Source organism: Betta splendens, chromosome 13 (genome assembly GCF_900634795.4).
Source record: "Betta splendens chromosome 13, fBetSpl5.4, whole genome shotgun sequence".
Taxonomy (NCBI): Eukaryota; Metazoa; Chordata; class Actinopteri; order Anabantiformes; family Osphronemidae; genus Betta; species Betta splendens.
In genome coordinates this window covers 10,312,623-10,337,520 of record NC_040893.2, presented here as the reverse complement: position 1 = coordinate 10,337,520, position 24,898 = coordinate 10,312,623, and the positions used below count along the sequence as shown (strand labels likewise).

General features: G+C 46.8%; 3 protein-coding genes and 1 non-coding gene across 8 annotated transcripts; 2 read left to right on the top strand and 2 right to left on the bottom strand.

Annotated features, from left to right (window-relative positions):
• The first annotated feature begins 46 nt into the window (after window positions 1-46).
• LOC114867612 (NACHT and WD repeat domain-containing protein 2) lies at window positions 47-6,867 on the top strand. The gene is given in 11 exon segments (XM_055514209.1): window positions 47-354; window positions 438-526; window positions 1,258-1,365; window positions 1,554-1,751; window positions 2,045-2,165; window positions 2,254-2,396; window positions 2,528-2,854; window positions 2,950-3,051; window positions 3,169-3,847; window positions 3,923-5,024; window positions 5,026-6,867. Coding segments are annotated over 11 exon segments (4,668 nt in total). The 5' UTR covers window positions 47-290; the 3' UTR covers window positions 6,761-6,867.
• On the bottom strand, window positions 1,852-1,924 carry trnak-cuu (transfer RNA lysine (anticodon CUU)). The gene has a single exon. It is a non-coding gene; the product is annotated as a tRNA-Lys (tRNA).
• A 1,119-nt stretch (window positions 6,868-7,986) lies between the features above and the next one.
• Window positions 7,987-14,811, top strand: LOC114868405 (probable E3 ubiquitin-protein ligase HERC3). 3 transcript variants are annotated; one of them, XM_029171951.3, is made up of 23 exons: window positions 7,987-8,373; window positions 9,283-9,433; window positions 9,524-9,600; window positions 9,669-9,896; window positions 10,013-10,104; window positions 10,176-10,303; window positions 10,399-10,553; window positions 10,723-10,778; window positions 10,857-10,948; window positions 11,070-11,129; window positions 11,265-11,361; window positions 11,471-11,651; window positions 11,738-11,889; window positions 12,151-12,270; window positions 12,360-12,458; window positions 12,579-12,752; window positions 12,892-13,032; window positions 13,145-13,311; window positions 13,408-13,474; window positions 13,558-13,628; window positions 13,733-13,916; window positions 14,028-14,130; window positions 14,279-14,811. In XM_029171951.3, exons 1-23 carry the CDS (start codon window positions 8,160-8,162, stop codon window positions 14,512-14,514), a joined length of 3,045 nt encoding a protein of 1,014 aa, XP_029027784.1. In that variant the 5' UTR covers window positions 7,987-8,159; the 3' UTR covers window positions 14,515-14,811. The 3 variants fall into 3 exon arrangements, with proteins under 3 accessions (XP_029027784.1, XP_029027783.1, XP_055370182.1); XM_029171950.3 differs by having other exon boundaries at window positions 11,265-11,379; XM_055514207.1 differs by lacking the exon at window positions 14,279-14,811 and having other exon boundaries at window positions 11,265-11,379; window positions 13,854-13,916.
• A 412-nt stretch (window positions 14,812-15,223) lies between these two features.
• On the bottom strand, window positions 15,224-18,908 carry yif1b (Yip1 interacting factor homolog B (S. cerevisiae)). Of its 3 annotated transcripts, none has more exons than XM_029171953.3 (8): window positions 18,739-18,908; window positions 17,662-17,764; window positions 17,346-17,475; window positions 17,123-17,227; window positions 16,855-16,991; window positions 16,507-16,662; window positions 16,316-16,409; window positions 15,224-16,168 (listed from the first exon to the last, which is right to left on the bottom strand). In XM_029171953.3, exons 1-8 carry the CDS (start codon window positions 18,782-18,784, stop codon window positions 16,013-16,015), a joined length of 927 nt encoding a protein of 308 aa, XP_029027786.1. In that variant the 5' UTR covers window positions 18,785-18,908; the 3' UTR covers window positions 15,224-16,012. The 3 variants fall into 3 exon arrangements, with proteins under 3 accessions (XP_029027786.1, XP_029027787.1, XP_029027788.1); XM_029171954.3 differs by having other exon boundaries at window positions 18,748-18,908; XM_029171955.2 differs by lacking the exon at window positions 18,739-18,908 and adding an exon at window positions 18,196-18,711.
• Window positions 18,909-24,898: the final 5,990 nt, after the last annotated feature.

Genomic DNA, 24,898 nt, shown 5'->3' with positions numbered 1-24,898 from the left:
TGCTCTTTTGGGTTTTGTGTTATAGGGTTTTGTGTGTTTATTGCATGACTGTGCTGTAAATATTCATGTTTGCCTAAAATCGGTGTGAAGGAAACGTGCGTGTGTGTTTGCTGTGTGGACGTTTCAGCTCCTAGAGGTGGGTGTGAGCTTGACAATAGGCTCTTATAAACACAGGCAAGAGTTTCCTGAGTGGAGCAGAAGCCAAAGAAGCAGCAGCAGCAACTGGGAACTTTGTCTTTGGATGTAAATGTTCATAACTAGTTTTTTGTAGGTTGCTCCTACAGGAAAACATGGATCCGTCCTCAAATAGCAGCTCGTCCTGCGTTAAACTCTTTCTGTGCTCCAACCCAGAGGGTGCGTAAATAAGTCATGGTTATAAAGGATGGGCTGAAAAATGATGGGCTGAATTTCCTAAAATGTGTCCCTGCCTGTTGCAGACAGTGTCGTGGAGCGCAGAGCTCTGCGCGAGGGCGTTTTCCCCAGATTCAGACAGCACTGCAGACACGCGCTGGGACTGGACGTCAGGGTGAGTGAACGCACCACTCCTCGCTTCTGAGTTGTGTTTTGCTGCAGGAGAGGATTGTAAAGACACTAGTGAAGGTTTTACATCCTTTCTCATCTTCCTATGAACAAGCTAGAGTTCCACGCAGGCACATTAAAAGCTGTATTTTTGAACCTGCAACAAAAAATTGGTTTCAAACAACAAACAAAACTGTTATCCTTAGACTGAACCTGTCGTGCTTGTCTTCCCACCAATTAAATAGCTTGTGGTTTGTGTTGTTCTAAATGTATTTAGTAAGTTGTTAGAAGTAATAAAACATTAAATGCGACATAAAATATCTTTTATTATGGAATCCATTAAGTTTCCTGCTCGTTAACTTAAAGAACAATCTATAGAGACGATCAACGTCTACCAGCAGCGTGAGAGGGACGCATTAGTGTTTAGTCGCTTCCAGGCGCGTGTGGGTTTTATTCTTTCACATCATTACTGCAAAGTTCAGCTCTGTTCAACTTTAACAAATTAAGCTTTGAAAAGCAGATGATGCGCAGCTGTGATGCAACCCTCTTATTTAAAGTGGCCCGGGGGCCAGCTCCGCCATCATTGTGCCGACTTCATTCAGCCGCCTCTGTAATTCGGAAGCTGTTGTGTTATTGAGCCTCTGCTGGATCAGTTACCAACGTCTCACTGTGGTTCACAGATGAATTATGAGCCGTCTACTGCACGCTCTGCTGTTGCATTAACCACTATGTGTGTAGGTGGTGGACCCATTCGAGTCCAGCGATCCCAGTCGATGGCCTGATGAGAACACCAGACAGCAGCTGATTGCGGAATGCAGAGAAAGCTCAGCTGGGCCATTTCTACTGGTAAATACTGCTGCAGCAAACATCAGCTACATAAGTAGCACTGACAGGCTGTCTGCTGCAGGAACCTTTGCTTCTTCTACTTGTTGTTTTGAGTGTCTTGACCTGTAAGTCCACATTAAAAGACAGTAATGGATGGATGATGGAGCTCTTGCTGCTGTTCTCTCTGTGTCCACGTGGTGGTGCTGCAGGCTCTGATAGGACATCAGTACGGCACAGCCACGCTTCCTGCCCAGGTGGAGGTGTCAGAGTTCCACCTGTTGCTGCAGGAAAGCCAGCAGGCGGGAGTCAGCACCCAGGAGCTGGAGGAGGCTTATCAAAGGGACGAGAACAGCATTCCTCCATCCTACCGCCTGAGACCTCCTCATAGACACACACGTTGTGCTCAGGTCAATATGCTCATACTGCAAACATTTTATTTAGGAAAGAAAGGTAAACAAAGAAAACACACTAGTCCAAAAAAAGAATACGAAATTGCGCAAAAGGTAGCGCCCAACGTGGGGCTCGAACCCACGACCCTGAGATTAAGAGTCTCATGCTCTACCGACTGAGCTAGCCGGGCACATGACGTAACCACCGTATAGTGATATACAAATAGGAATAAAACGTATCAGCGAATAATACTTTTTTTGGTTACTGAACTTTGGCTTTTTAGACGAAGGTGCTGTTTTTTGGTTTGTAGAATGTGGAGGAAACAAAAATCAGAACGAAGGCAAAGGAAGAAAAGCTTCAGACGAGTGTGAGTCTGTGCGTCCGCAACGGCCGAATGACCCCCGAAAGAGCCCACAGATACCGCAGATCAGGTGAGAGCTCCGCGCTACGTACCTCTGCGTGAGAGACGTTCAAATGTGGTGTTACGTGGCTTTTGTTACTTCCTCTCCCTGTCTCTAGCTCTGGATGCAGACCTGCGCTTTGCTTTGGACCGCGGTCATGGTGACGACGTCGCCACACGCGGCCTAGTTTACATCCACACGGTCGTCAACGCAACGGGGGAACGAGCGAAGGAGGAGAAAAAACCTCCGTCAGAGGCTGCTGTATGCAGTTTATTTAAAAAAAAACCTACCTTTTACAAAGATTATACTGCATAGAATGTGTAAAACGTGTTATTTTTTGCTGAATATATTACCTTTGAGTAAAATTATTTTGGTGTATCCTACATTTACAGACAACTCCCACAGACTTACAGCTGCTCTCAGATCTGTGTGACCGCTTCCTCCCCTCCGTCATCGCTTCCCGCAAACTGCGGGTCTACGCCGCCGCCACAGAGTGTGACCGTCGCCATGGTTACACGACAGCCAGGAGGCTGAGCTACGCCGAATCGCTGTGCCTGCAGGTGAACGCTGACCTGACGACGCTGATTGACAGCTGGGACATCTGGGGACGAGACGAACCGCAGCTCGGTGACGCGCTGGCCGGAGAGGAGGCCGAGCAGGAGCAGTGGTGTGAGACCCTGAGCCGATGTTATCACATCCCTCGACCAGAGGAGGGGACGGTGAGGGTCAAACAAATAGCTAAACAATATTACACTGTAGGTTGATGATCCCGCTTCGTCTTTTCGCTATTCTTATTCCTCTTTTTTGGTCGTAGGTCAGAACCTATGTGCAACAGAGTGACAAACAGTGCCCCCTGGTGGTTTCAGGAGGTCCATGCACAGGCAAAACAGTGCTGCTGGCACATTGTGTCCACCAGGCAAGTGGCCTCGATAATTTCCCAAACATGAAAAACAAACAAATTTCCTTCAAATTATCTTTTGATTTTTTTTTAGCATAGAATGCTGTTCTATGCTGTTTTTGTTTGTCTCCACAGATCAAGTCCTGGCTTCCAGGCTGCAATCCTGTCGTGGTCACACACTTCTGCAACCCCTCTCTCAACACTTCACCCAAGCACGTGTTGTCCAGCTTGTGCTATCAAATAGCCAGAAAATGCCACATGTGCTCTGTCCCAACTCAGGATCCCAGCGTCGACCGCGCCACTCACCCCGTCTGCGCCTCTAAACCCAGACTCTGCAAATGCAGCCGTCTTAATCCTGCACCATGTCCCAGCCCTGAGGGCTTCAACTCACCTGACATCAGCCTCTCTGAGCTTAAGGACACCCTCTCCTCCCTCCTCACCCTGCTGCCGTCCCCCAAACGACCCGTACTTCTGGTCCTCGTCGGCCTGGACCAGCTGGAACGCGACGTCGGCCTTCCGGTCGTCCGCAGCCTCCCCTCTCCGCTCCCCCCCGGCGTCAAACTCATCGTCACCGCCTCCTCCACCAGAACGCACGTACTGCAGGCCGTCCATGCACATTACCCAGAATGCAGCGGGGTGCGGCTGGGATCGACGGACAGGAGGGCGCGTTTGCAGATGTTGGCCGCGCTGCTCGCGGGTTCGGGGAGGAGGGTGACGTCTGGACAACAGGCTCTGCTGAACAGGGCGCTGGCGTCCTGCGGTCTGACCCTTTATGCTCGCCTCCTGCATGGGCCCACCTCGCTCTGGCAGTCTGGTATGACGAATGCAGCACCAACAGAAGCCACACGGTCTTCGTGACTGTAACATCTGCCCCCGTCTCCCTCATCAGATTCGGATGTGACCGAGCTGTCCCTTCCCGACGGCGTCCATTCGTCCATCTCTGCGCTCCTGGATCGCTGCGAGCAGAAACACGGCTCATGTCTCGTGACCCGCGCGCTCTCCTACCTCGCCCTCTCCAGAACTGGGCTCACGGAGGCCGAGCTCGCCGACCTGCTGTGCGGTGATGGCCGCCAGAGCTCCTCCTCCGGCACGAGGCTCCCGCAGGTCGACGTGGAGACGCTGCTATTGGACTTGAGGAAGGTTCTTATTCGGAGGACGGTCATGGGCTCGGATGTTTTGTGCTGGTTCAGCAGGCATTTCAAGATAGTGGTGGCCAAGAAGTATTTAACAGCCCCTCAGGTGAGGAAGGAGATGCACTCCAACATGGCGGATTACTTCAGTGGCCGATGGCCTCGTGGGAGCCAGGAGCTGGAGGATCCGTTCGTCTTCAGAGGAGCCGCTCGAGTAAACTTGAGAAAAGCCGCAGAGCTGCCGCATCACTTGCGCTTGAGCGACAGGTGGGCGGAGGCGGAGCGCGGCCTGCTGATGTCGCCGGGCTTCCACGGCGCCATGGTCCGGGCCGGGCTCCTGGGGGATCTGGTGGCCCTGCTGGAGCGGGAGCGAGGCCCGTGGGCGTTCTCTGCAGAGAAGCGCCTCCTAGCCGGTGTGCTGACCTCCTCCGCGCGCCTCCTGCTGCTCTCCCCTTGGCAGCTGCCCGCGGTGATGGAGGCGGGCCTCCTCCCCTATCTGCGGGTCTTCCCCGCACTCGAAGAGTACGTCGCCGAGATCGGACGGGAGCGGAGGAGGAGTGGAACTGGATTAGGAACGGTCCTGTGTCCCGCTCCGTCCTCTGTCCCCTTCATTAGGCGTTTACGGTTGGAGGCCTCGGTTGCAGAAGCAGCGGGGACGGCCCGCGGGACGGTAGCAGTGATAGCGAATGACGGCTCCGTTTGGGTCTGGAGGAGCCCCGGGCGCGGCGTCGCCAGACTGGAGCCGAGCCGTGAGCCGCGCGGGCTGACGTTTGCAGGCGTGAGGAGCAGCGGCGAGTTCCTGCTGCTCTCCACGCGCTGCAACAAGCTGTTCCTGTGGGACAGCGCCGGCGCCGACGCGCTTCTCCGACGGCCGCTACCTGTTCTGCGGGCAGGAGGACGGCGCCGTGTCCGTCTTTGACACTGACAGCAGCGGCCTCCTCGGCGCCGGATCGAACCCGCGCCGCAGCGAGGTCACGGCCCTCGTCCTCCGCGAAGACCGGGGCGAGATGGCGTGCGTGGACTCCATGGGGAACGTAACTCTGTGGGACGTGGCGGCAAAAACCCGACCAGTGGTTACGAAAGAAACGCTCATCGGAGGGGAATCGACAGCGGTCTGCAGCGTAGACCACTCAGGGGGGAATGATCTGTTACTGGTCTGTCAGTCTCACCAGGTCACGCTGTGGGAAACGTGTGACTGGGACGTGGTGGACCGGTTCCTGGCTCCGCGGGGCGAGACCTTCGCCCACGCCGTCCTCTGCCAGGACGGACGGCTGTTCGCGGCGTCGCTGGACGCGTGCGGCCTGGTCCTGGTGTGGAGCCTCAGCACGGGGGGGTGCGTCCTGTCCCTGGAGACCCCCCGTCGGCCCCGCGGCCTCCTCACCACGGCCTCGCACCTCGTGTGTGTCGGGCAGGACGGCTGCCTGACGGCGTGGGACTCCAGGATGATAGCAGCTGCGGGCGCCGCTCCAAAGATGGGCTTCGGGGTGAGGGAGGTGCTGGTGGACCCAGCAGGAGCCTGGTTCTACTCCACCGACGGCTCGGAGGCCGTGTGGAGGTGGAGCTTGCACACGGGGCTGCCCCACCACAGCCTCCTGCACGGCGCTCCCGTGGAGAAGCTGCGACTTTCTCCCAACGCCGCCCGCCTGGTGTCGCTCTCGGCCGGCGAGATTTACGTGTGGCTGACAGAAACGGGTCGGAACGCGCTGCGCGTCCGCGCCGCCGGAACCGCGGACATCCTGATCGCACCCAACTCCAGCTTCGGGGTGAGCGTCTCCGAGCGGGAGCTGCCGCGCGTCTGGAAGATGGCGGGCGGGAGCGTCGTGTGCCGCGTCGCCCTGCGCCTGTCCGACGCCCAGGTGTCGCCCGAGAGCACCTTCCTCATTGGCCGTCACCATGGCGACCTGTTGGCAGCCAGCCTGTGGTTTGGCTCCATCTGCAAGCGGTTCTCCTGCGCCGAGCCGGTCGTCGCCTTCCGCGCGCTTCCCGAGCGGCCGGACCTGGTGGTGGCGCTCGGCGCCTCGGGGGCGGTGTTCACGTGGAACGTGGCGGAGGAGACCGTGTGCAGACACCTCAAGCTGCCCTCTGCGTTCCGCTGCCGACCGCACGACTTCCAGGTGTCCAGCGACGGGAGCTACGCGCTGCTGTCGGCGGCTAGCGAAGCCATCAGCGTCTTAGACCTCCGTCGGGTCAGACTGTGCTCGCTCAACGCCGGGGGTCGCGTTATTAGAGCCAGTTTGGACCAGTCTGGAGATTATGTGGTCTACGTGTCACGCGCCACCTGTTCGGACAGCAGCTGCACCTGCTTCCGGCATGCGAGGCACGTCCTCGCGGCCGCGCGGCTTTCGGACGGGGAGAGGCTAGGAATGGTGCATCTGCCCAAGACCCCGTCAGCTCTGGTCGCGTGGGAGCCTCGGCGTGTGTTCGTGGGCTTTGAGGACGGGTCTGTAGGTGTGTTCTGTGTTTCAGGTGCCGTGGCCGACAGGGAGGAGTCCATCAGGGGCAGGGGGGGCTTTAATCCTGAGCCGAGGCAATGCCCGTTTGACAGAGCACCATTGAGCCGGTTTCCCCTAGCAACCCCCAATGTTACATGGTCTTAGGATACATGTGTACTGTATCAATAATATGTGACAGACATTAGATTGAGTTGTGTATGTAAGTAACCTGGAGTACTTTTGTACAGCAAAATGTATTTTTGCTACTGATACTTTGAAGTGTGTCTTTTATTTTGATGGTCCACTTCCTGTTTAGCATGCAAGTTACACAGTGTAGCAATCCACGTCTGGACTGAGGTAACCTGACCTACATGTGAACTTAACTCCCTCATTGAAGAGCCTCTACGTCCTCTCCTGTCCCCAGAGATAAGGGACCCTGAATCTTTCTCCACCACAGGAGACTGTTTTCTATCACAACAGGCAACAATTGGTGCCAACGTCTCAAATGTCCATATCAAAGAACCATGAGTCCACTTTATTGATCTACCTGTAAGTCTCTCAGGATTCCACCTCTGCTTATCATGCCAAAAGGACATGATAAGCTATTCTGTTTATTTGAGTATTTCCATATTATGTTATTCATATATCCCGTAGTGTTAGATTAATAAAACGTTAAAAGGAATCTGGTTTTGTGTGCATTGTTCTTCAGATTTAAGCAGAGGTCACTGAACCGCGACAAGAATTCACGGCATAAGAGACTGATTTGGTTTTATCACAAGAAAGTTGTTATTGTTGTTCATGAGTAGTAACTCATTGAATTGACATCTGGCATTGACTAGATTAATACAAGCGTGGTTTCAGCTTTAAAACAAACCTGGTGCCCCAACTTCAAGGTATATTAATGTTTCTGCATTAATATCAAACTATTAATAATTTGAATCCGCTACAACAGTAAAAGGTTAGTAGAGACGGCAGAGCTTAATCAACACAAAGTAATTTGCAATGGTTTCAAAAGGTTCCATGCAGTTTGATTTCTCCACCAATGAAAAAACTAATTTTGGGAGTCATTTTTAATTTTCCAACGTTAACAGTATGATTAACGCAAATATAAAAATATGTTGCATCTTCACTCAAATAATTTTGTATTAAATATTGAGACGAACGCATTGTTTTCTTGCAGTCTTTTACCACAGTGCTGCTGCTGCTTCTTCTCATAAACTTAAAAAAAAAAATTACATGAACATTTAATTGAGAAGTATCTCTACTCCATCAGTTAAAGCAGTTAAAGATGAGGGCACCCCTCCCTCCTTCCAGTCAAGACAAAGTCCCTCCTTCTATAGACAAAGTACCTGCCTCGCTCTCTCTCCAACCTCCCTACTTGTACTCAAGCTCCCTCCCTCTAGTGAAAGCATTTTAACTTTTAGACACATATGAATATCGACAGTCACATGACAAGTGTCTCAAAGTGCGTCTTTTCATCGATACCCCCCCACAGCACCTCATCAGCGGTGGTAACGGCTCGCTGCGTCCCAGGACGTCGCTTTATTCCAGTGCAGGTGGAGACATGGAGCTGTACTGTTGGGGAGACGGCTCTAGCGGACAGCTGGGGCCCCAGGGAGCCCTCAGCCCGCGGCCCTGGACGGTTCCCGGGGTCCTGAGCAGCGTCTGCGGCGGGGAGGCGCACACCTTATTCCTCACCAGGGATGGCGACGTTTTATCATGTGGAGACAACGCAAAGGGACAACTCGGACGGAAAGCTAGGGATAAGAAGACACCAGGTACGAAAACACAAGAGGCTGCTCTGATTGACCAGAAATTAACCGTGGAGGCATATTTTATTATATTTATAAATTACATCACACTTAAACTTAGCCTACTTTGTTTGAAGCACGTCTTTTATAATGAGCGGAGGCAGCTTTCAGTTTCGTTTCTCTCCCGTCGGTCCAGACAACGAAAGCTACCGAGAAGCCGCACTTCAAGGTGCGTCGGGCTCACGTTCCACGATCGGCGCTTCAGTTGAATAAGCAAGAGGTCAATGCAGAGAAACCAAGGCTGTTCATTTTACTATAAACATAAAGGACGCCTCGACTCTTTCACCACACACTGTTATGGGAAAAATGTTTCTTCCTTGTTCTATGCAGTTATTATATGATTTATGACTTATGTTCTGCAATTAATATCTTGTGTTTAGTCTCACATCTGTTTTATGTATTTTACCTACATTGTTCAATGGTTTTCTCTGCCTAATTGACTCTGGACTCTAGCTCCCAAACCCAAGGTCAGGGAGTTGTGTCTCTGATGCAGGTGTGAGAATGTAAACATTCGCAAACACATGGTGACAGGAAGGATGGTGCATGTAGTTTGAATGGGTTAGACAGACATTCCACCCCGGTCGGACAGAGAGGTTAAAAGGCGAAGACAACTTGAGGATGGGGTGATCTCAGCATATATATATTATACCTCCGTGGGGTATGTTCTGATCTCCCCAGCTGGCCTTTGATTTGCTTTTCCCATTATCCTTTATTTTTCTTTATTATTTCAATAAATCACACAAAAGGACAACTCTCTCATCTTTCTTTATTCCAAAATTTCCACCACACACACACATCCTTTGTTCAGTCCAGCAGTGTTGTACTGTGCTGCATTAGGCTTCTTCTTTTGCTTCCTCGTGCGTCTCCTTGTTTCAGGCCGCGTGGACGCGTTGCGCAGTGTGGTGATGCTGGCGTGTGGTCAGGACCACTGTCTGGCCGTGAGCACGTCTGGAGACGTTTTCTCCTGGGGCGCAGGCGACGAGGGACAACTGGGGCTGCAAAACCTGCAAAACTGCATCAGACCCAGGTAGGATCTTTGAGTGTGTGAATTTGCAGAAACCCCACTGAAAAAGTATATATATTTCCCCTTATTCTTACTGTGCACTGTCAAAAACAGTCAGGTGCAGACGCCGCTGCCAGTACCGGTGATTCACGTTGCCTGTGGAAGGAGCCATTCACTGGCTCTGACTCAAGGTAGGACCCAATGCGCTGTGCAGATCCTGTGTGCAGGTCTTTGTCTAGAGCTGCCCCTCCTTTTCCAGGAGGAGACGTGTTCTCCTGGGGTTTGAACAGCCACGGGCAGCTGGGTCTGGGGAAGGACGTGCCGCTCCAGGCCGGCGCCGCCCTGGTCCTGTCCCTGTCCGGCGTACCCGTGACGCAGATTGCAGCCGGAGCGGCCCACTCCCTGTTCCTCACGCTCTCGGGCCTGGTGTACTGCTGCGGGGCCAATAAAGAGGGCCAGCTGGGGCTCAACAGGGTGGACGAGAAAGGTGCCGAGTAGAAACACACGAGAAAACAACAGACGGGACAGCTCTGAGTCCAATCATAATGAACCAGGAACAAACTAGGGGTGATTCAACAGCATTTTGCTTCTCACCTCTAACAGGAAGGTTCAATATCTGCTTGGTTCCTGCCCTCAGGCCTCTGGGTGTCTCCTTCATAAGCTGTGGAGAGGCTCATTCTGCTGTCTTAACACAGGTACAAAGCTCTGACCAATCAGAGGCCAATCATTTGTCATTGCATGACGTTGTGGATGGTGTGATTGTTAGGATGGCAGGGTTTTCACCTTTGGTGAGGGCGGCCACGGTCAGCTGGGTCACAACTCGAAGGATAAGGAAGTGAGACCCCGAGTGGTTGACGGTCTGGGTGGTCCTGCCTCGCAGGTTGCATGTGGCAGGTAAACGTGTAGAAGATGCTCACGTGATCTAATCAGAATAGGTTTGGTTGGTGTCAAATGGTATGAACGAATGTGTAATTGTTTTTGCCTCCCAGGCGTCACACTCTGGTTTTGGGCTCCTCTGGTCAGCTTTGGGCTTTTGGAAGCGGGGTCAAAGGTCAGATTGGAACTGGACGATCGGAGGACAGTCTGACTCCCTCTCTGGTTCAGCTTCCCTGGACCGCGGACGGTGCAGCGTCTATTCCCAGAGGTGTGTTAGTGTGGTTATTTAGATTTTAAGATTCATTTGAGATCCTCTGGCATCCCAGATGTCTTAATTTTAAAAAGGTGCTGTATCACATGATGGTAAACATTAGTAGTGTAGGTCAAAATAGTACATGACATTCCTAAATGCATTGTATTTGGATTTGCTTGAACAGATTTGAAAATATCAGCTGGCTGGAATACGAACTTCATTTACTCCTCACCTCCACAGGTAACGTAACAAGCTAAAAGCTGTGTCATGGAGCGTGGATGTCCCTGTCACTGATGTGTCTCATGTCTTCCACTAAAGAACGTGGCTCAAGGACGGATAAGTGGGCGGCTTAGTGACGCTACCCTGCAGAGGTGGTTGTCTCTTGAACGTGGCAGTAAAGAGGCCAAGAGGTAGTTCCTTTTAACGCTGGGCGTCCTGTAATAATTACTAAACCACACATGTAAAATATTTGTCTTATATTTGGTAGACAGTAAGAGTGTTTCCTGCATTTTGTTCCTTTTTTTTCTTCAGAGAACTCTCTTCAATGTTTCTGACAAGTTCAAGTCTTGTTGCCAGTTTTACAAAAAACAAGTAAGTTTTGTTGTCATCTCTTTCGGTGTACTTTTTTTAGCTAAATTAGCTAAAATCTGTCAAAGCATCCCGCTGAGGAAAGGAGGATTCCAACACCACACTACCACCTACTTTTTTCAATCCCTTTGTTGCCAGTGAGGGTCCCTTAGGAGCAGGAGCCTCTACTGTGGACGTAGAAGCTGCTAGCGAGGCCTTCGAGCAGCTGCTGGCAAAGCCATGGATCAAAGAAACAGTTAAAAACATCCTTCATGTGATTTTAACCTGTTCAGACACACACTGGCAGTAGGTGAAGTACCTACCTATTAGCTTCTCTTTGACCTGAATGTGCCTCCTCCATTTAGGTCCATTTAGACATCCTGATTAATGTGCTTTGCGATTCGGGACCAGTCCTGAAATCTCCGGAGATCTTCCTGATTCTGCTCACGTGTCCTCTTCTTCAAGAGGACTCTAACGTCATGAACGTCTCATTGACGTTGGCCGTCATCATCGCACGTTTGCCAGAGAAGACTCTGGAAACATTAAGTAAACAAATACAGCTGTTTCCTTTGACCTTACTCCGTACTCAGTGGTACAGGTGAGAGTGGTACAGTGTGATTTTGTGCCTGCAGGAGGGTGGTGGGCTTCTCTGACTCCTCCCATTCTGCTGAAGCACATCATGGTCTTTAAGACGGCCCTCGTCTTCATGCTACGAAATGGCCTCTTGAAAACGCACAACCCAGGAGTGAAATACCTGCTGGAGGTCCTCAAGCTCCTCTACAAAGTCAGTGCTGTGTGTTTTCTTCTCAGTTCTCAGTAGCTTTATTTGTTTGGATTCAGATCTTTAAACCGAGTTTACATCCAAGAACAGAAATTTAGATCCTAAGCAAATTCTGAGAATGTATTGGAAAGTATTTTTTTCTAAAGTTGTTGATTAAGTGACCAGTTAAATAAATACTTAGCCTGTAAACTAATGTTTTATACAGTAACAAATGCAAATGTATTATCTTTAATCACTTATATTCTAAAATGTAATTTTTTCCAGGCAAACAAAATTGGAAAGTCCTTCAAAGTCCCTTTGAGCACATTTTATGTGGAGGAAGTGGGCCGTGCTGTGCAGCCAATGGAGGACGTGGCGCTTTGGTGTGCTCTTTCTAAAGAGGAGGTGAAATCACACAGTCCAGCGTCCATAGTCATAGCTTCAGTTGTCCCTTTAACATTCTGGTTGCTAAATGACTGTATATCTAATTTCAGGATCACGACAGAACACCTGTCATATTCTGCCGCTACCCCTTTGTGTTCAATCTGGTTTGCAAAGTGGCTGTGTTTAATATCTTCGCCTACATAACGAAGGTACATATTTAAAATATGATCATAGTAACAATTGCATAAATATAATTAGCTCCTTAAGTCCACATTAATTCACGAGAATATAATGTAAATGTCTATAAGACAGTTGTCTTGTGACTGCAGAACGTGCACCAGTGCATCCATCAGCTGAGTGTGGCGTGGCCCCATGAGTCGCTGGTCAATGCCTCAGGCTCTGCGCCCGTCTTCCAGCTGACTCTGAGACGCACTCACCTGGTGGAGGACACCTTGATGCAGCTCGCCGCAGCAGACCACTGCGCCTTCCAACGGGAGCTTTTGGTAAACTTTTCTGAATGCCTCCGTGTTGTCCAGTGTTTATAAATGGATGCAATTTCATCAGGTATTTAAATCCGTTTGTTGAGTTCCAGGTACTTCAGGTACTTCAGGTACGCGTACTAGGTTTTTCCGCCTTCCTCAGGTGCAGTTTGTGGACAACAGGACGGTGATGAATGTCAACAAAAAGGACTTGTTCCTCCACGTGTTTGATGAGCTCCTAGATCCAGAGGGTGAGATGTTCATGTATAACGAGACCAAGAGCCTGGCCTGGTTTCCTCCCAAGGTAGGACCACACGTCAGTAATGTTAGAATTAGACCAAACAAGTCACAAACAGGAAACAGATGCTAGTGTCATCGTCGTTTCACTGTTACTGCGTTGTTCCTTATCCAAACAGCCAAAGGTGGAGGTGAAGACCTACTTCCTGTTTGGCGTTCTGTGTGGCCTGGCTCTGTACAACCACACCATCGTCCGCCTGCCCTTCCCCTGTGTTCTCTACAAGAAGCTGCTCAGGGTCAAACCCACACTGGACGACATGAAGGAGTTTGAACCTGTCGTGGCAGAGTAAGACAACAACAAGAGCTGAATGTACAGTGTACAATACAAGTAATACACACACACTTCATTGATGTTATGATGACTGTTTCCCAATGTTTTCAGGTGTTGGCGGTGCATGTTGGAGGACTATTCTGCGGATGACATCGCAGACATGGAGACAACGTTCACTGTAGCGTCACTAAATCACACTCGGACACAGCTACAATGTTGTCTGCACTATTTCACTCCTAATGTCATTCTAATTCAATACAGGTGAGCTGGGGCGGAGAGAACGTTGAGCTTGATCCAAAGGAACCTGGGAAACCTGTGACGGGGTCAAACAGGTGTTTTACGCTACATTGGCCTTAAGCAGAGTTAATAGAAAGGATGAATACCAGACAAACGTGAAGACAGGCTTGTGAATGTGTGTTGCTGTGATTGTTAACAGGAGGGAGTTTGTAGATGCGTTCGTCAACCATGTCTTTAACAAATCGGTGGAGGGAGTGTTCGAAGAATTCAAGAGAGGGTTTTTCAAAGTCTGTGACGTCAATGTGGTCGACCTCTTCCAGCCTGAAGAACTGCAGTCCGTGATGGTGGGACATGAAACCTACAACTGGGACGTCTTCAAGCAGGTCTGCTGAAATCCACTGGAGTCAGTTTGAGGAGTGATGCTGTGAAAGCTGAATTGTGTTGATGGATGGTTGTAGCGGTGTGTGATACAACTCAAGTGTGTTTTCACACAGAACACGCTTTATAAGGGAGAATACCACGCGGAGCATCCCAATATCATTACGTTCTGGGAGGTGTTCGAGGAGCTGACAGCAGAAGAGAAGAAAAAGTTTCTTTGTGAGTATATTATTATTATACTTATCAGATTTAAAAATATAATACTCAAAAATGAAGTTGTTTTATACTGTTGCATCCTACAAATACTTTCATTGGTTTAATTTCCTGTTTGTTTCCGCCTCTTGCCTCCTGCATGTTTTGCCACCAGTGTTCCTCACAGGCTCCGACCGTGTGCCTTTCCTGGGTATGGAGAGCATCAGCATGACAGTCGCTGTCCTGCCTGAGTCCACCGAACTCCATCTGCCCGAGTCCCTCACCTGTCATCTTCTGCTGTTACTACCCATTTACCAGAGATACCCGGTCAACACCACGATGCGCAACAGGCTGCGTCAGGCCATTAATCACAGCAAAGGCTTCCAGAAGAAAGATGGTTCCGTATACTGAAAGTTTGCCGTCATCCTTTGATTCTTCCTACTACATTAGGATTAGCAGAAATAAAGCATTGCCATTTAGTGTAGTCATGTAGTGACTGCTACACTACATGGCTTTGGTCATTTAGTTCATATTGTGATATTCTTAGCATTATGTATTCTCAGTTCAGCTTATCTATGCTTAAAACATTAATTTTATTAAACATTATTAAAAATTACATTTGTGTGATTAATAACATCAACAATGTAAACCATTGAGTGAACATTACTTTTGTTGTGTAACTAAACTCAATAAATGTTCTTCTCTGAACGTCTGTTTTAGTTTTATTTCAAAGTTTTAAACAAGTTAGATTTAAATATTTAATTTTGTAAGTGTGACAAACAAAACCATTTCATGTAAGAGCACATTAACGATCGAAGTCCCTCCATCAGACAGGCTTTATTTATTTCACTGGCTTGATTTGCTAGGTTTCCTTAGGAGTCATGAAGCAGCCATTCTTCATAATGCTGTAGCTGTAAGTCTTTATATATAGCTTTTATTGGCACCTCTGTTAACTATGCGTTTTGCCATTCAGCAGATTTACTCTGAGGAAACCGCAAACCTCCTGAAGGTGAATCATTCTCTAATTTATCAACAATTGAAAAGAAAAAGACATTTTATCGTGACACGTGATTTACAAGCATGTTCAAGCATGAGACAGTGTTTAACATCAAGTCAGTCCAATGGTTTTACAGAACAGACCATCCAGCCTCCTCTCTTTCTTTATTCCATCAGACTTTCAATATGAAAAACAGTAAATAATTTACTTCGTTTTTAAAAGGATATCAAAAATCTCTTTCATTGCCTTCATTTCATCACGGCTTAACAGCTCATATTTCTAGTCGAGAATTCTGTGGCAGCAAAGCTCATGTATCAAAGCACATACAAAATATTCACATAAAATGGAGGTGATGCTCCACTTACATTTACAGAGCACTCAGATGACGCTCGTCTCCTGACGTGAAACAACACTTGGACCTGAAAAGTCATTCTGGTCAACTTTAAAACATTTGGATTTGATTTTTTTTTCCTTGTGAGGTTTGTGTGCTTGATTTGCTCAGAACCGTCACTTGTCAGATATCGATATTGAGACAAATACATAAATATTCCTAAAAATTGCAATTGACGAATAATTATACAGTAGAAAACCAACTTGAAGCGATCTGCTCTTGCTACAAAATTATATAAAGACATACATAAAAAAGACATAAAGGCAACACTAATAAACGGGCTGTGCTCTGAGAGAACAGGCATGTAAGCCTCACATCTCATTGAGATCACCTGGTGAATGTGTGGCTTGTCAAAGGAAGTGATGCAATATCCAGACAAATCGTGTATTTCGTCCAAGTCCTCCTTTTCTGATATGTGTGTTGAAGGGGTGAGATAGCATTTGAATAACCAAGTTCATCTTCTACACAAATGACTGAGTGTGTGTACTTGTGTACAGTGTTGGTGGTGCCTAAACCAGGTTTTATCTGATGAGGTGGTAGGTCAGCCAATACATGAAGATGGGTTGTGCTGCTGCTATAGACATAGTGAGGTACATCCTCAGCTGGTTTCTGGTTCCTCTCACCAGTTTGCCTTCTGCTGCTGCCTCAGATAACAGCTTCAGGCGCAGAGTGCGGATCTGAGAGGGGAAAATATTTGTAGTCATCACGTGTACCATGTGAGCCGAGTCCCTTCTCCTAAAATGTGAGTGCTGGTGACCAACCTCAGTTATTTGTTTACAGAAAAGTAAAATCAATTATATCAGGTTCTACTACATTCTACTTACTGTAAAGACAAAGATGGCAGCGCAACACCACAGTAGAGAGAGATAATACGCTGGCCTCCCAAACAAGAGCCCTGCTACTAAACCTACGATCATCCTGGTGAAACAGATCACACACAGTCATTTACATTTCAACAGTGAAAACTGAAAAAAATGAACTTATAAATACTGACATACTGTTCACAGGTACGTACCCAACATATTTGTAGCCAGAAAATGCCAGTAGATCTATGGTTGTGAGGTCGGTGTTTACAGTAACAAGGTAGAGTGACAGCAGAACTGCTAAGACTTCCATAATCAGCCACACCAACGCTGAGCTGGCCTGAACTCCCAGCAGCTCTGGGGAAAACCTGGGGGAGCAGTCATAGTGTATTAAAGTACTTTGTGACTGTGACTTTAATAGTAGATCCAAGTAGAAATGTGATCATCATTCATCAGTCGAAAAGGAAAATGTTGCAATTGCATATTCATTTTCAGTGTTTTCTAATAATTTGCTACTTATTTCCAAGTCTGTATCACTTGAGTAAGAATTGTACACGTACCTATTCTGTGTGCCAAGAGCCACGCCGGCCACCAGGACGTATGTGATGAAGCTCATTGCGGGAATATAAAGATCTGGAGCATTTACGTCAAAGCGTGGAGCCACAGGAGTGTCCTGCTGGTAGCTCACCTCCCAGTTCTACAACGTAATCACATGCCAAAGTCATTAATTATACCTAATGACCGAAGAAAAGACCCAATACACGAAACAGACATCAAATAAACCTGAACTATACGTTTCAGAACATGAATTACAGTAAGCCGACTTACATTATGCATGTAGGGGAAGACTAGAAGACCCAGCTTCTTGCCTACATACACAGTATCCACGGCAAAGTAGTATTTAAGCTTGGAAATTGGGATGAACCTGTCCAGCTGAAACACACAGACACAGGTGTTATATTTTGGTTATTCCTCCCAAGCGCGGATCTGATTCATCATCTGGTGTTCATAGCCAGTTTGTTTAAACAAAAGACAAACGAGTCAGTCTTACATTCTTGTCCACCATTTCCTTTCCCTGGGATGCCAGGGAGCTGCCATATGCCATAGCCAGGTTAGACATGGGGTCAGAGAGGAGGGATTGGCCAGCAAATCCTGCCTGTTGTGGTTCTGTCTGCTGGTTCCTGCCAACATCGAAAAAATAATAAATAAGATCATGCAAAATACTGCAAAGCTCAATTGCTTTAAATAGATGTTTAAGTTAAGGAGTGTTTGGATCGTTTGGATCCTTCTTTATACTGAGCTGCTATGATGAAACAACAATTACTGCAATGGCTTCTTTACTTTAACAGTTTAACAACATCTCGCACCTGTAGCCTGACTGTGTTCTGGGTCCAGCTCCACTTGTATCCTCAAACAACTGGCTGCCATCTGGACCTTCCATCGAGCTGTTTCTTTGACGCATATTTGGCTCTGGATGACACAAGTCAATGGATAAAGAAGGGGATATAGAAAACTGTAGAAACAAGCCAATACAGCCATTAACAGGTCACACATATCAAGGCTAGTGATAGGCTTAGACTACTTTCCATTACAATATTTTTTTTCTCAGCATATCATGATTATGCTTAGATAATTATCAGAGACCTTAGCGGTGTAGGCACCTGTAGTGGTGTCATTCTAAACAAAGGTAATGATAATGATAATATATAAACTTTGGGATCACACACACACACAAATGTTGTAGTTTGTAGGCAACCTGCATAGCGTGACTCTAACCTCCCTGATGGGGAGGGATTACGTCATTACACATTTCTCAGAACAGATTAACTCAACTCCTCACAGACATGTCACACAGTAAATCGTATCCAATGAACACAGTGGGCGTAAGTGTAAGTGCTCACCAGCCAGTGGGGAAGTGAAAGTGTAACCGGTGTCTCTCCTGCAGTTTGTTTACATGCTAGTGCTCAACGCTAGACTCAAAACTAACCCCTGCACACTTGTTAAACATTACCTTTTATTGATCTGTAGTCAAAACTAAACGTGTCGACAAATCTTAGAGACGCGTTTGTTATGAAAATTGCATTCTAAATTTCCCCGCAAAGGAGCACAACAAGGAAGAGATTTTGCATTTGATCTACAAAAAAATGTCTTAGCTGTGGACCGTTATGAAAATTAGCTAGCTGTTAGCATTGCTAACCTAGCTGCTGTGTATGAACTGTTTGAATGCAAACAGCCTGGCTACTGGTGCCGCTTTACTTTTCTGATACACCCAAAAAAAAAACGGAATTAAAATTGTAAGGCTGTATTTTCAAAGTTGGTCGTCTGCCGGATGACAACAGAGCTACTGTACCATCACCAGATAACGAATAACCAAGCACAAAATCTGCACACACATGCAGCCGTTTTTTAAAACTAATACTGGGTTTATCGCTGTAATCACGTACGTAACTTACGCTGTCTGAACCCACTCTGAGTCGCGTTATAATCCATTGGGACTAAACTGACAGAAGCCGTAAGTGTAGTTAAGTGTAACCAGATCTACTGGATGTAGATGGTACCAGTTAACGAGCTACACAGGGAAGTTGGAATCATTCATACAATTTACCCGGAAGTACAATTCGCCAGCGTTCGGCTTTTACTTCTTCTTCTTCTTCGGTTTATATGCGCGAGGAGCGAACAGCGCCACCCTCTGCATCAAACGCGTGCTGTCAAATTGATTAAACAAACAAGGAATAGAGTGACAGCGATCAACTCCCACTGAGGTTGTTTCTCCTGGAAAAGTCCACGTTCTCTAGAGGAAAAACAAACAGAAGAGTATAACAGAAATAAGATTGTGTTCATAATGTCACTAAGTGTCGTATTTACAGTTAGGTTAAGACGAGCATATGCTTGGAGAAAAACATTACAGAATCTGGTACTTAACCAGACCCCAACTCCACATTTACCTCTGTCCAGAATGATCCACATCAGCTTCAGTTTCAACTAAACCTGAGACCATAATTCTTTATGATCATGTTGTAGATCACTGGCTGCTTTACTTTATGAGAAATAAACACTTGATGTAGAAATGCCAGAAATTTGTTTGTTTGTAGACAATGGTCGTTCAAAATAAATAAAATTGACAAAAACGTTGAAACATTGAAAAAAGATGGGTTTAACATAATTCTTTGTCTTAAGTCTTAATTCTTAAAGTTGAGAGTGGAAGTGTAACCAGCTTCTTGGGTCCACGCTTCTTATCGTTGTTAGAATGACCTTGTGTTTCACATTGCCAACAGCCGGACTCACTGGGCTTCAGGGAACATGACCATTCCTGTTAAAACGGACGGCAGGGCATGTAAAGCAGCCATACATCCCTCAGTACTGCACATGCAGGCATAGTCATACGGTACGTACATGTAGGACACATACTTTTCACTGTGACACACACACACACACACACACACACACACACACACACACACACACACACACACACACACACACACACACACACACACACACACACACACACATGGCTAGAAGGGGGCTATTTTAAGGGGTTTTCTCAAGCAGCAATAATTTTTCCAAAGGCCACAGAGTACAATGGAGGTCTACAGTTAACAGCTTGCTCTGCTGTGACACTGGGCACATGATGAGTGGCTCGGGGCAAATCTGTCTGTGGAAATTAAATTCAACAAATCAGAGGAGCTCACTTCAAGCACAGACAGTGTGAGGATGTGTGTCTGGCTGTTTCTGAGTGACAGTGACTTATATGTGTGTGTCTTATGTTATAAACAAGAAGAGTTGCACCATTTTATTATACTGCATATTGTACTAAACCTGTCACAGACACAGCTATAATACTGTAATGGAAATGTTAAAGTGTAAAAATGAAAATGAAATTAAACATGACAGAAGCGTAAATGTACTATTTCTGTAATGTTTTACACTTTGCCTGTGTCAGTAAGGCACATCATGCAGTTGAACCTGGCCAACTGAAAAAATTAGCACAAATAGAAAAAGAATGATTTAATATCACATACCTACAACATATTACCTCTTGTAATCGTTCATTAATGTAAATAAATTAAAAAAAAAGGTAAATAAATTGAAGTTGGTTTGGGTGCAGATGAAACAGCAGCAGCACCAGCGGAGGTCTTCCTGGTTCACCTGGCACCGACTCTGTCACCCGGCGAACACATCCATACACACAGAGCGACAGGCGGAGAGCAAGGGCTGTTCTGACTGAATACACTCTTCTGTGAAGCATGAAAGCCCTCATTGTGTTACATCCACAACTGCTCTCTCCCAGTGAACAAGGCAGGGCTTTTTTTGGGATTCCTTCTTCCTCTTTCTTCCTCTCCGTCACGGCTCCTACTTATCCAACAAAGAGTGTGAGGCCCAAAACTATTGATCCAGTTATAATGGACTTATCGCTGATGGCTGTGCAGGTATGGAAGCGTAAATGAAAATTATTTCTTCATTCACTTCCTTATTTTCTTACAAAGTACTGTAGCTGTGACAGTACTTTGCCATTTGCAATTTATAACAGGTCGGCTGATGATGGAGTAACTACATTATATCCTGCAGCACCAGGATCTTTTCCTCTATACCAACGACTGCACCTCAGGGAACCCATCTGTGGCTGTGAAACTCCTGAAGTACAGTATGCAGACGACATGACCGTTGTTGGGCTCATCCAGGACGGTGATGAGTCTGCATACAGACAGGAGGTGGAGCAGCTGGTCCAGTGGTTCAGTCAGAACCAGCTGGAGCTCAACACGCTCAAGAATGTGGCGATGACAGTGGACTACAGGAAGAACCGCCTGCTCCTCCTCCCGACCATCCACAACAACACAGTGTCCACCGTGGACTCTCTCAGGTCCCCCCCGGGTCCACAATCTCCCAGGACCTGAAGTGGTCCCCCCACAAAGACACTGTCCACAAAAAGTCCCACCAGAGGTTGAACTTCCTGAGCTATCACAGCACCAGGAGCTACTGACCATGTTCTACACAGCCATCATCATCCAGTCTGTCCTCTGCAGCTCTATCACTGTGTGGTCTGGTTCAGCCATCAAGCAGGACAGACACGGACTGCAGCGGGTGGTCCGGTCAGCAGAGAAGAACATCGGGACTGGGCTTCCATCCATTGAGCACCTGTACCGGGCCAGACAGAGCTAGGAACAGCTTAATATTTAAAAAAAACATAAAATATATAAATAAGTTAAATGGGGCCAGCCTGTTACTAAAAAGCAGAATATTTTGATATGCATCATATTGTGAATGCTGTAAACAACATATAGTGATGAGAAATTCTAGTTCATGTTCTCTCTTTCTGGAGGGATCCTCTTTCATAAGATCTAATGCATCATAAAACACACTTGTCCCATTTTATGCATGCGTTCTCTCTTTCTCTCCTTTGGCCTATGATGCTGAGGTTGAAATACTGTAGGTGGTGCAGGGTTACGTAGCCCGTGGGCAAGATTCAAAGTAGTTACTGTACTGAGGCTTTTAAGTGGAAGCCCAGTAACGGTCTGCTTTTCCTGCATGCGCTTTTTGCAGCACTAGATTTTTGCTCTCTTGTCAGCTGGAAGCATTCAGACACTACTTGTTCATCACATTTTACTACACTCTTATATTCTTATTACAAAAACATATTAAAAATGGATTTAATTGATGTACAGCATATGTTGTCATCCAGCCGACATGATTTGTCTTTGAGACCAAGCCACTGTCTAGGATTTTGCTAGATTTTCTGTTATGGAAGATTCAGCTCACATGTCTTCATGATTTCATATATTAAAGCTCATTAGTGATCCTAAAGAACAACTGGGAGTCTTTGTATGGCCACTGTTTCCTGCAGTTCACCCAGCCCAGCTGTGCAAATGATAACCATCTGCTCTAATTTACTAAATCGACTCTCCCTCTGGGCAGAAACACAGTTAAACAATGGCAGGACTCCATAGTTCACTGTATCTCTATAGAAATTTACACAAACTCTTATTTTTTTTATGTGCTTGCCTGAATGAAGCCATATTCTCTTTTTAGTTGCTGATTGTGGTCCCTCAGCCTGTCTGCTCTTGATGTGAACCCTGTCTGGCTGAAGGGGCTTGATGGAGAGCCTCATCTGATAGCCATCTGTTCTTGGATAGTTAATCAGGTGTGTCCAGTCTGTGCTCCTTAATCACCCGACGCTGTCTCTAAAACCTCTGCAGGCAACGTCTTAAAAGGAGACATGCATCTACTTAACAATGATTCACGAAAATGATGAGAAACTTGCTGCATGTCAATAGCTGAAAAACTCAAGCTGCACAAAAGCACTTAATGAATCATGATCGGTGTAAATTTTCGTTGCAGTTAATATAACACAAAAAATACCAAGTCAGCATCTTGACAACAGACCAGACGTCATTGAACGGCTGCTTTTCACAGCTCTTATATGTATATAAGACCCCCAGAGGTTTTACCCCTGACTAACCTTCTGAATGGTGTTAAGCATTCTTTTTTTCTGGGAGAGAACATTAGACTGGTCTTAATTAAGTCATCTTGGTCAATGAGCGTGTGATTGAGAAGGAGGTCAGAGTAGCATCTGCTGCAGACCTCATCAGCGACTTCACAGGGCATCGTGCAGCGAATTGAACCGATCACGAGTATCGGTTTCTAGACAGTGAAGACGTATCGGCAGAAACATCTGCAAACTCCTTTACAGTAGCATCTTCTACCGCTTGATCACGGGCTGCTGTAACTCACATTGGCTCTTCTTAGCATCTGTTTGACGTAACCTAGAGGTTATGACTCAGTGCTCATTAATTAAATAGAGACATGTCACTCATGGGGTGAATAATGTGAGCTCCGTAATACTCCCGTCATACAGGAAGGACAGACGCATGAAGACATCACACATGGAGGATGAACCATGAACTTTCTATTAAACCTTAGTGGGGATAATTTGTCTTTATAGTAACATCACTTCTCATATTTCTAATTTAATGATCAGGTGTGTTTGTTGTTTGTTAATGTTTGCTCATATGTCAGTAAGACCCTATTTTGACAGGTGATATTTGAGCAGGGAGGAGTGGTGGTTCGCTCCAGTCTAGATGTAATAAATGGATGAGCAGAGCCTAAACATGAAGACCTGCGCCATAGCTGCTATTAGCATCAGCTAAAGGCAGGACGCGGGCCTGTCCGCGTGAATCCCGGCGTGCAGTGTGAACGTGTGAAGCATGAAGGGGCTGAGAGAAGCTGAATGAGGTCGCTCAGTGATGTCAGTGGACGCTGGCCCTCGTTCGTCTGTCAGGCTCGGAGCCTTCCAGCAAAACGAGGCGAGGATTCACTGAGCCGTGCGAACAAGTCTCTGTCTCTGACTCTCGCTCTCTTCAGCTCCTTTCTCACTCAGCAAAACCTGCAGACACCTCTGCCCCCCCTTCTCTTCATTCATTCATTCATTCATTCATTCATTCATTCATTCATTCATTCATTCATTCATTCATTTCTCAACATAATCTAGCAAAGGACAATCTCAAAGTAAGAGAAATGTATAAAAATAAAAGTAGTCGTATGTTTTCTGCCGTTTGTTTCCGTGTCTTCGTTTTCATCCTTACTTTTGTTTTCTTTAATTCCTTTAATTTTTATTTGGCTCATTCACTTTCACGCTTTCTTTCTCGGTGTTTGTCCTTTTTATGACAGATGTTTCATACAGAGGAGGAACAGCTGGCTGCATTGCGGCTGTTTACGCTCCCCCTTTGTTTCTTTCTCCTCAGTCGCCCACATCTTCCCTCATTCTCATCGCTCAGTCTTCAACCCAGAAAAATATATATGGCCTATAAATCTCTCCTTTCTGGGTGAAGCTTCCTGTTGTTTATACCCTTTCTCCCCCCAACACACACACATACTCAATTTATGAGCTGTTTATTATGACATATTTTACCTCCACCAAAATCTCTTTATTCTAGTCAAATGCACTAATTTCAAACAACCCAGCGTCTGCTGAGTCAGTGTGTGTGTGTGTGTGTGTGTGTGTGTGTGTGTGTGTGTGTGTGTGTGTGTGTGTGAGTGTGTGTGTGTGTGTGTGTGTGCGCGCGTGTTGGCACTGACGTGTCTGTCAGTGCCAACACGCAATCACGGGGGACGTCAGGGAGATCAGAGAGTAGAAGACAGGTGCTACTGTACGTTATTGTGTGAAAGTAAGCTGATACTACAACAAGCAGAGACTTATGGCTCAAGTCAGGAGTTAAAGCAGATGTTTTCTGCACCCAAGCACATGTTCCCCCACTACAGTATGCACTCAGCCATACATGCACGCACTCCAGCATACACGCATGGCCTCAATAGGAGCGCAGATGCACAGGTGGATGCAATATGTACATGTATGCGTGCTTGGAATAAACATAACTACACAAACAGAAGCCTAATGTGTGAGTCACTGTTATGTAAAAACAATGCTACTAACTTACAAAGTAAATAGTGAGTTTTCATACTAATTGCCTAAAAGAGTTTATGACTAAGTGTGAGGTGTGAGCTGTGTTTGCCGTCCACTCGTCTCTCACTCTTACTGGCAGGATTTGCTCTCTCTCTCTCTCTCTCTCTCTGTCGCTCCGTGTCTCACATGAAGCGCTGCTCGTCTCT

Coding starts and splice junctions, on each gene's coding strand:
- yif1b (XM_029171953.3), bottom strand. CDS start 18,784: ATGGATTATAACGCGACTCAGAGTGGGTTCAGACAGCGTAAGTTAC. Junction 17,765..18,738: donor GTTCAGACAGCGTAAGTTAC/GTACGTGATTAC, acceptor TGTGTCATCCAG/AGCCAAATATGCGTCAAAGA. Junction 16,992..17,122: donor TCTTCCCCTACATGCATAAT/GTAAGTCGGCTT, acceptor ATTACGTTGTAG/AACTGGGAGGTGAGCTACCA.
- LOC114868405 (XM_029171950.3), top strand. CDS start 8,160: ATGGAGCTGTACTGTTGGGGAGACGGCTCTAGCGGACAGCTGGGGCCC. Junction 9,601..9,668: donor TTCACTGGCTCTGACTCAAG/GTAGGACCCAAT, acceptor CTCCTTTTCCAG/GAGGAGACGTGTTCTCCTGG. Junction 11,130..11,264: donor GCCAGTTTTACAAAAAACAA/GTAAGTTTTGTT, acceptor CTTTGTTGCCAG/TGAGGGTCCCTTAGGAGCAG.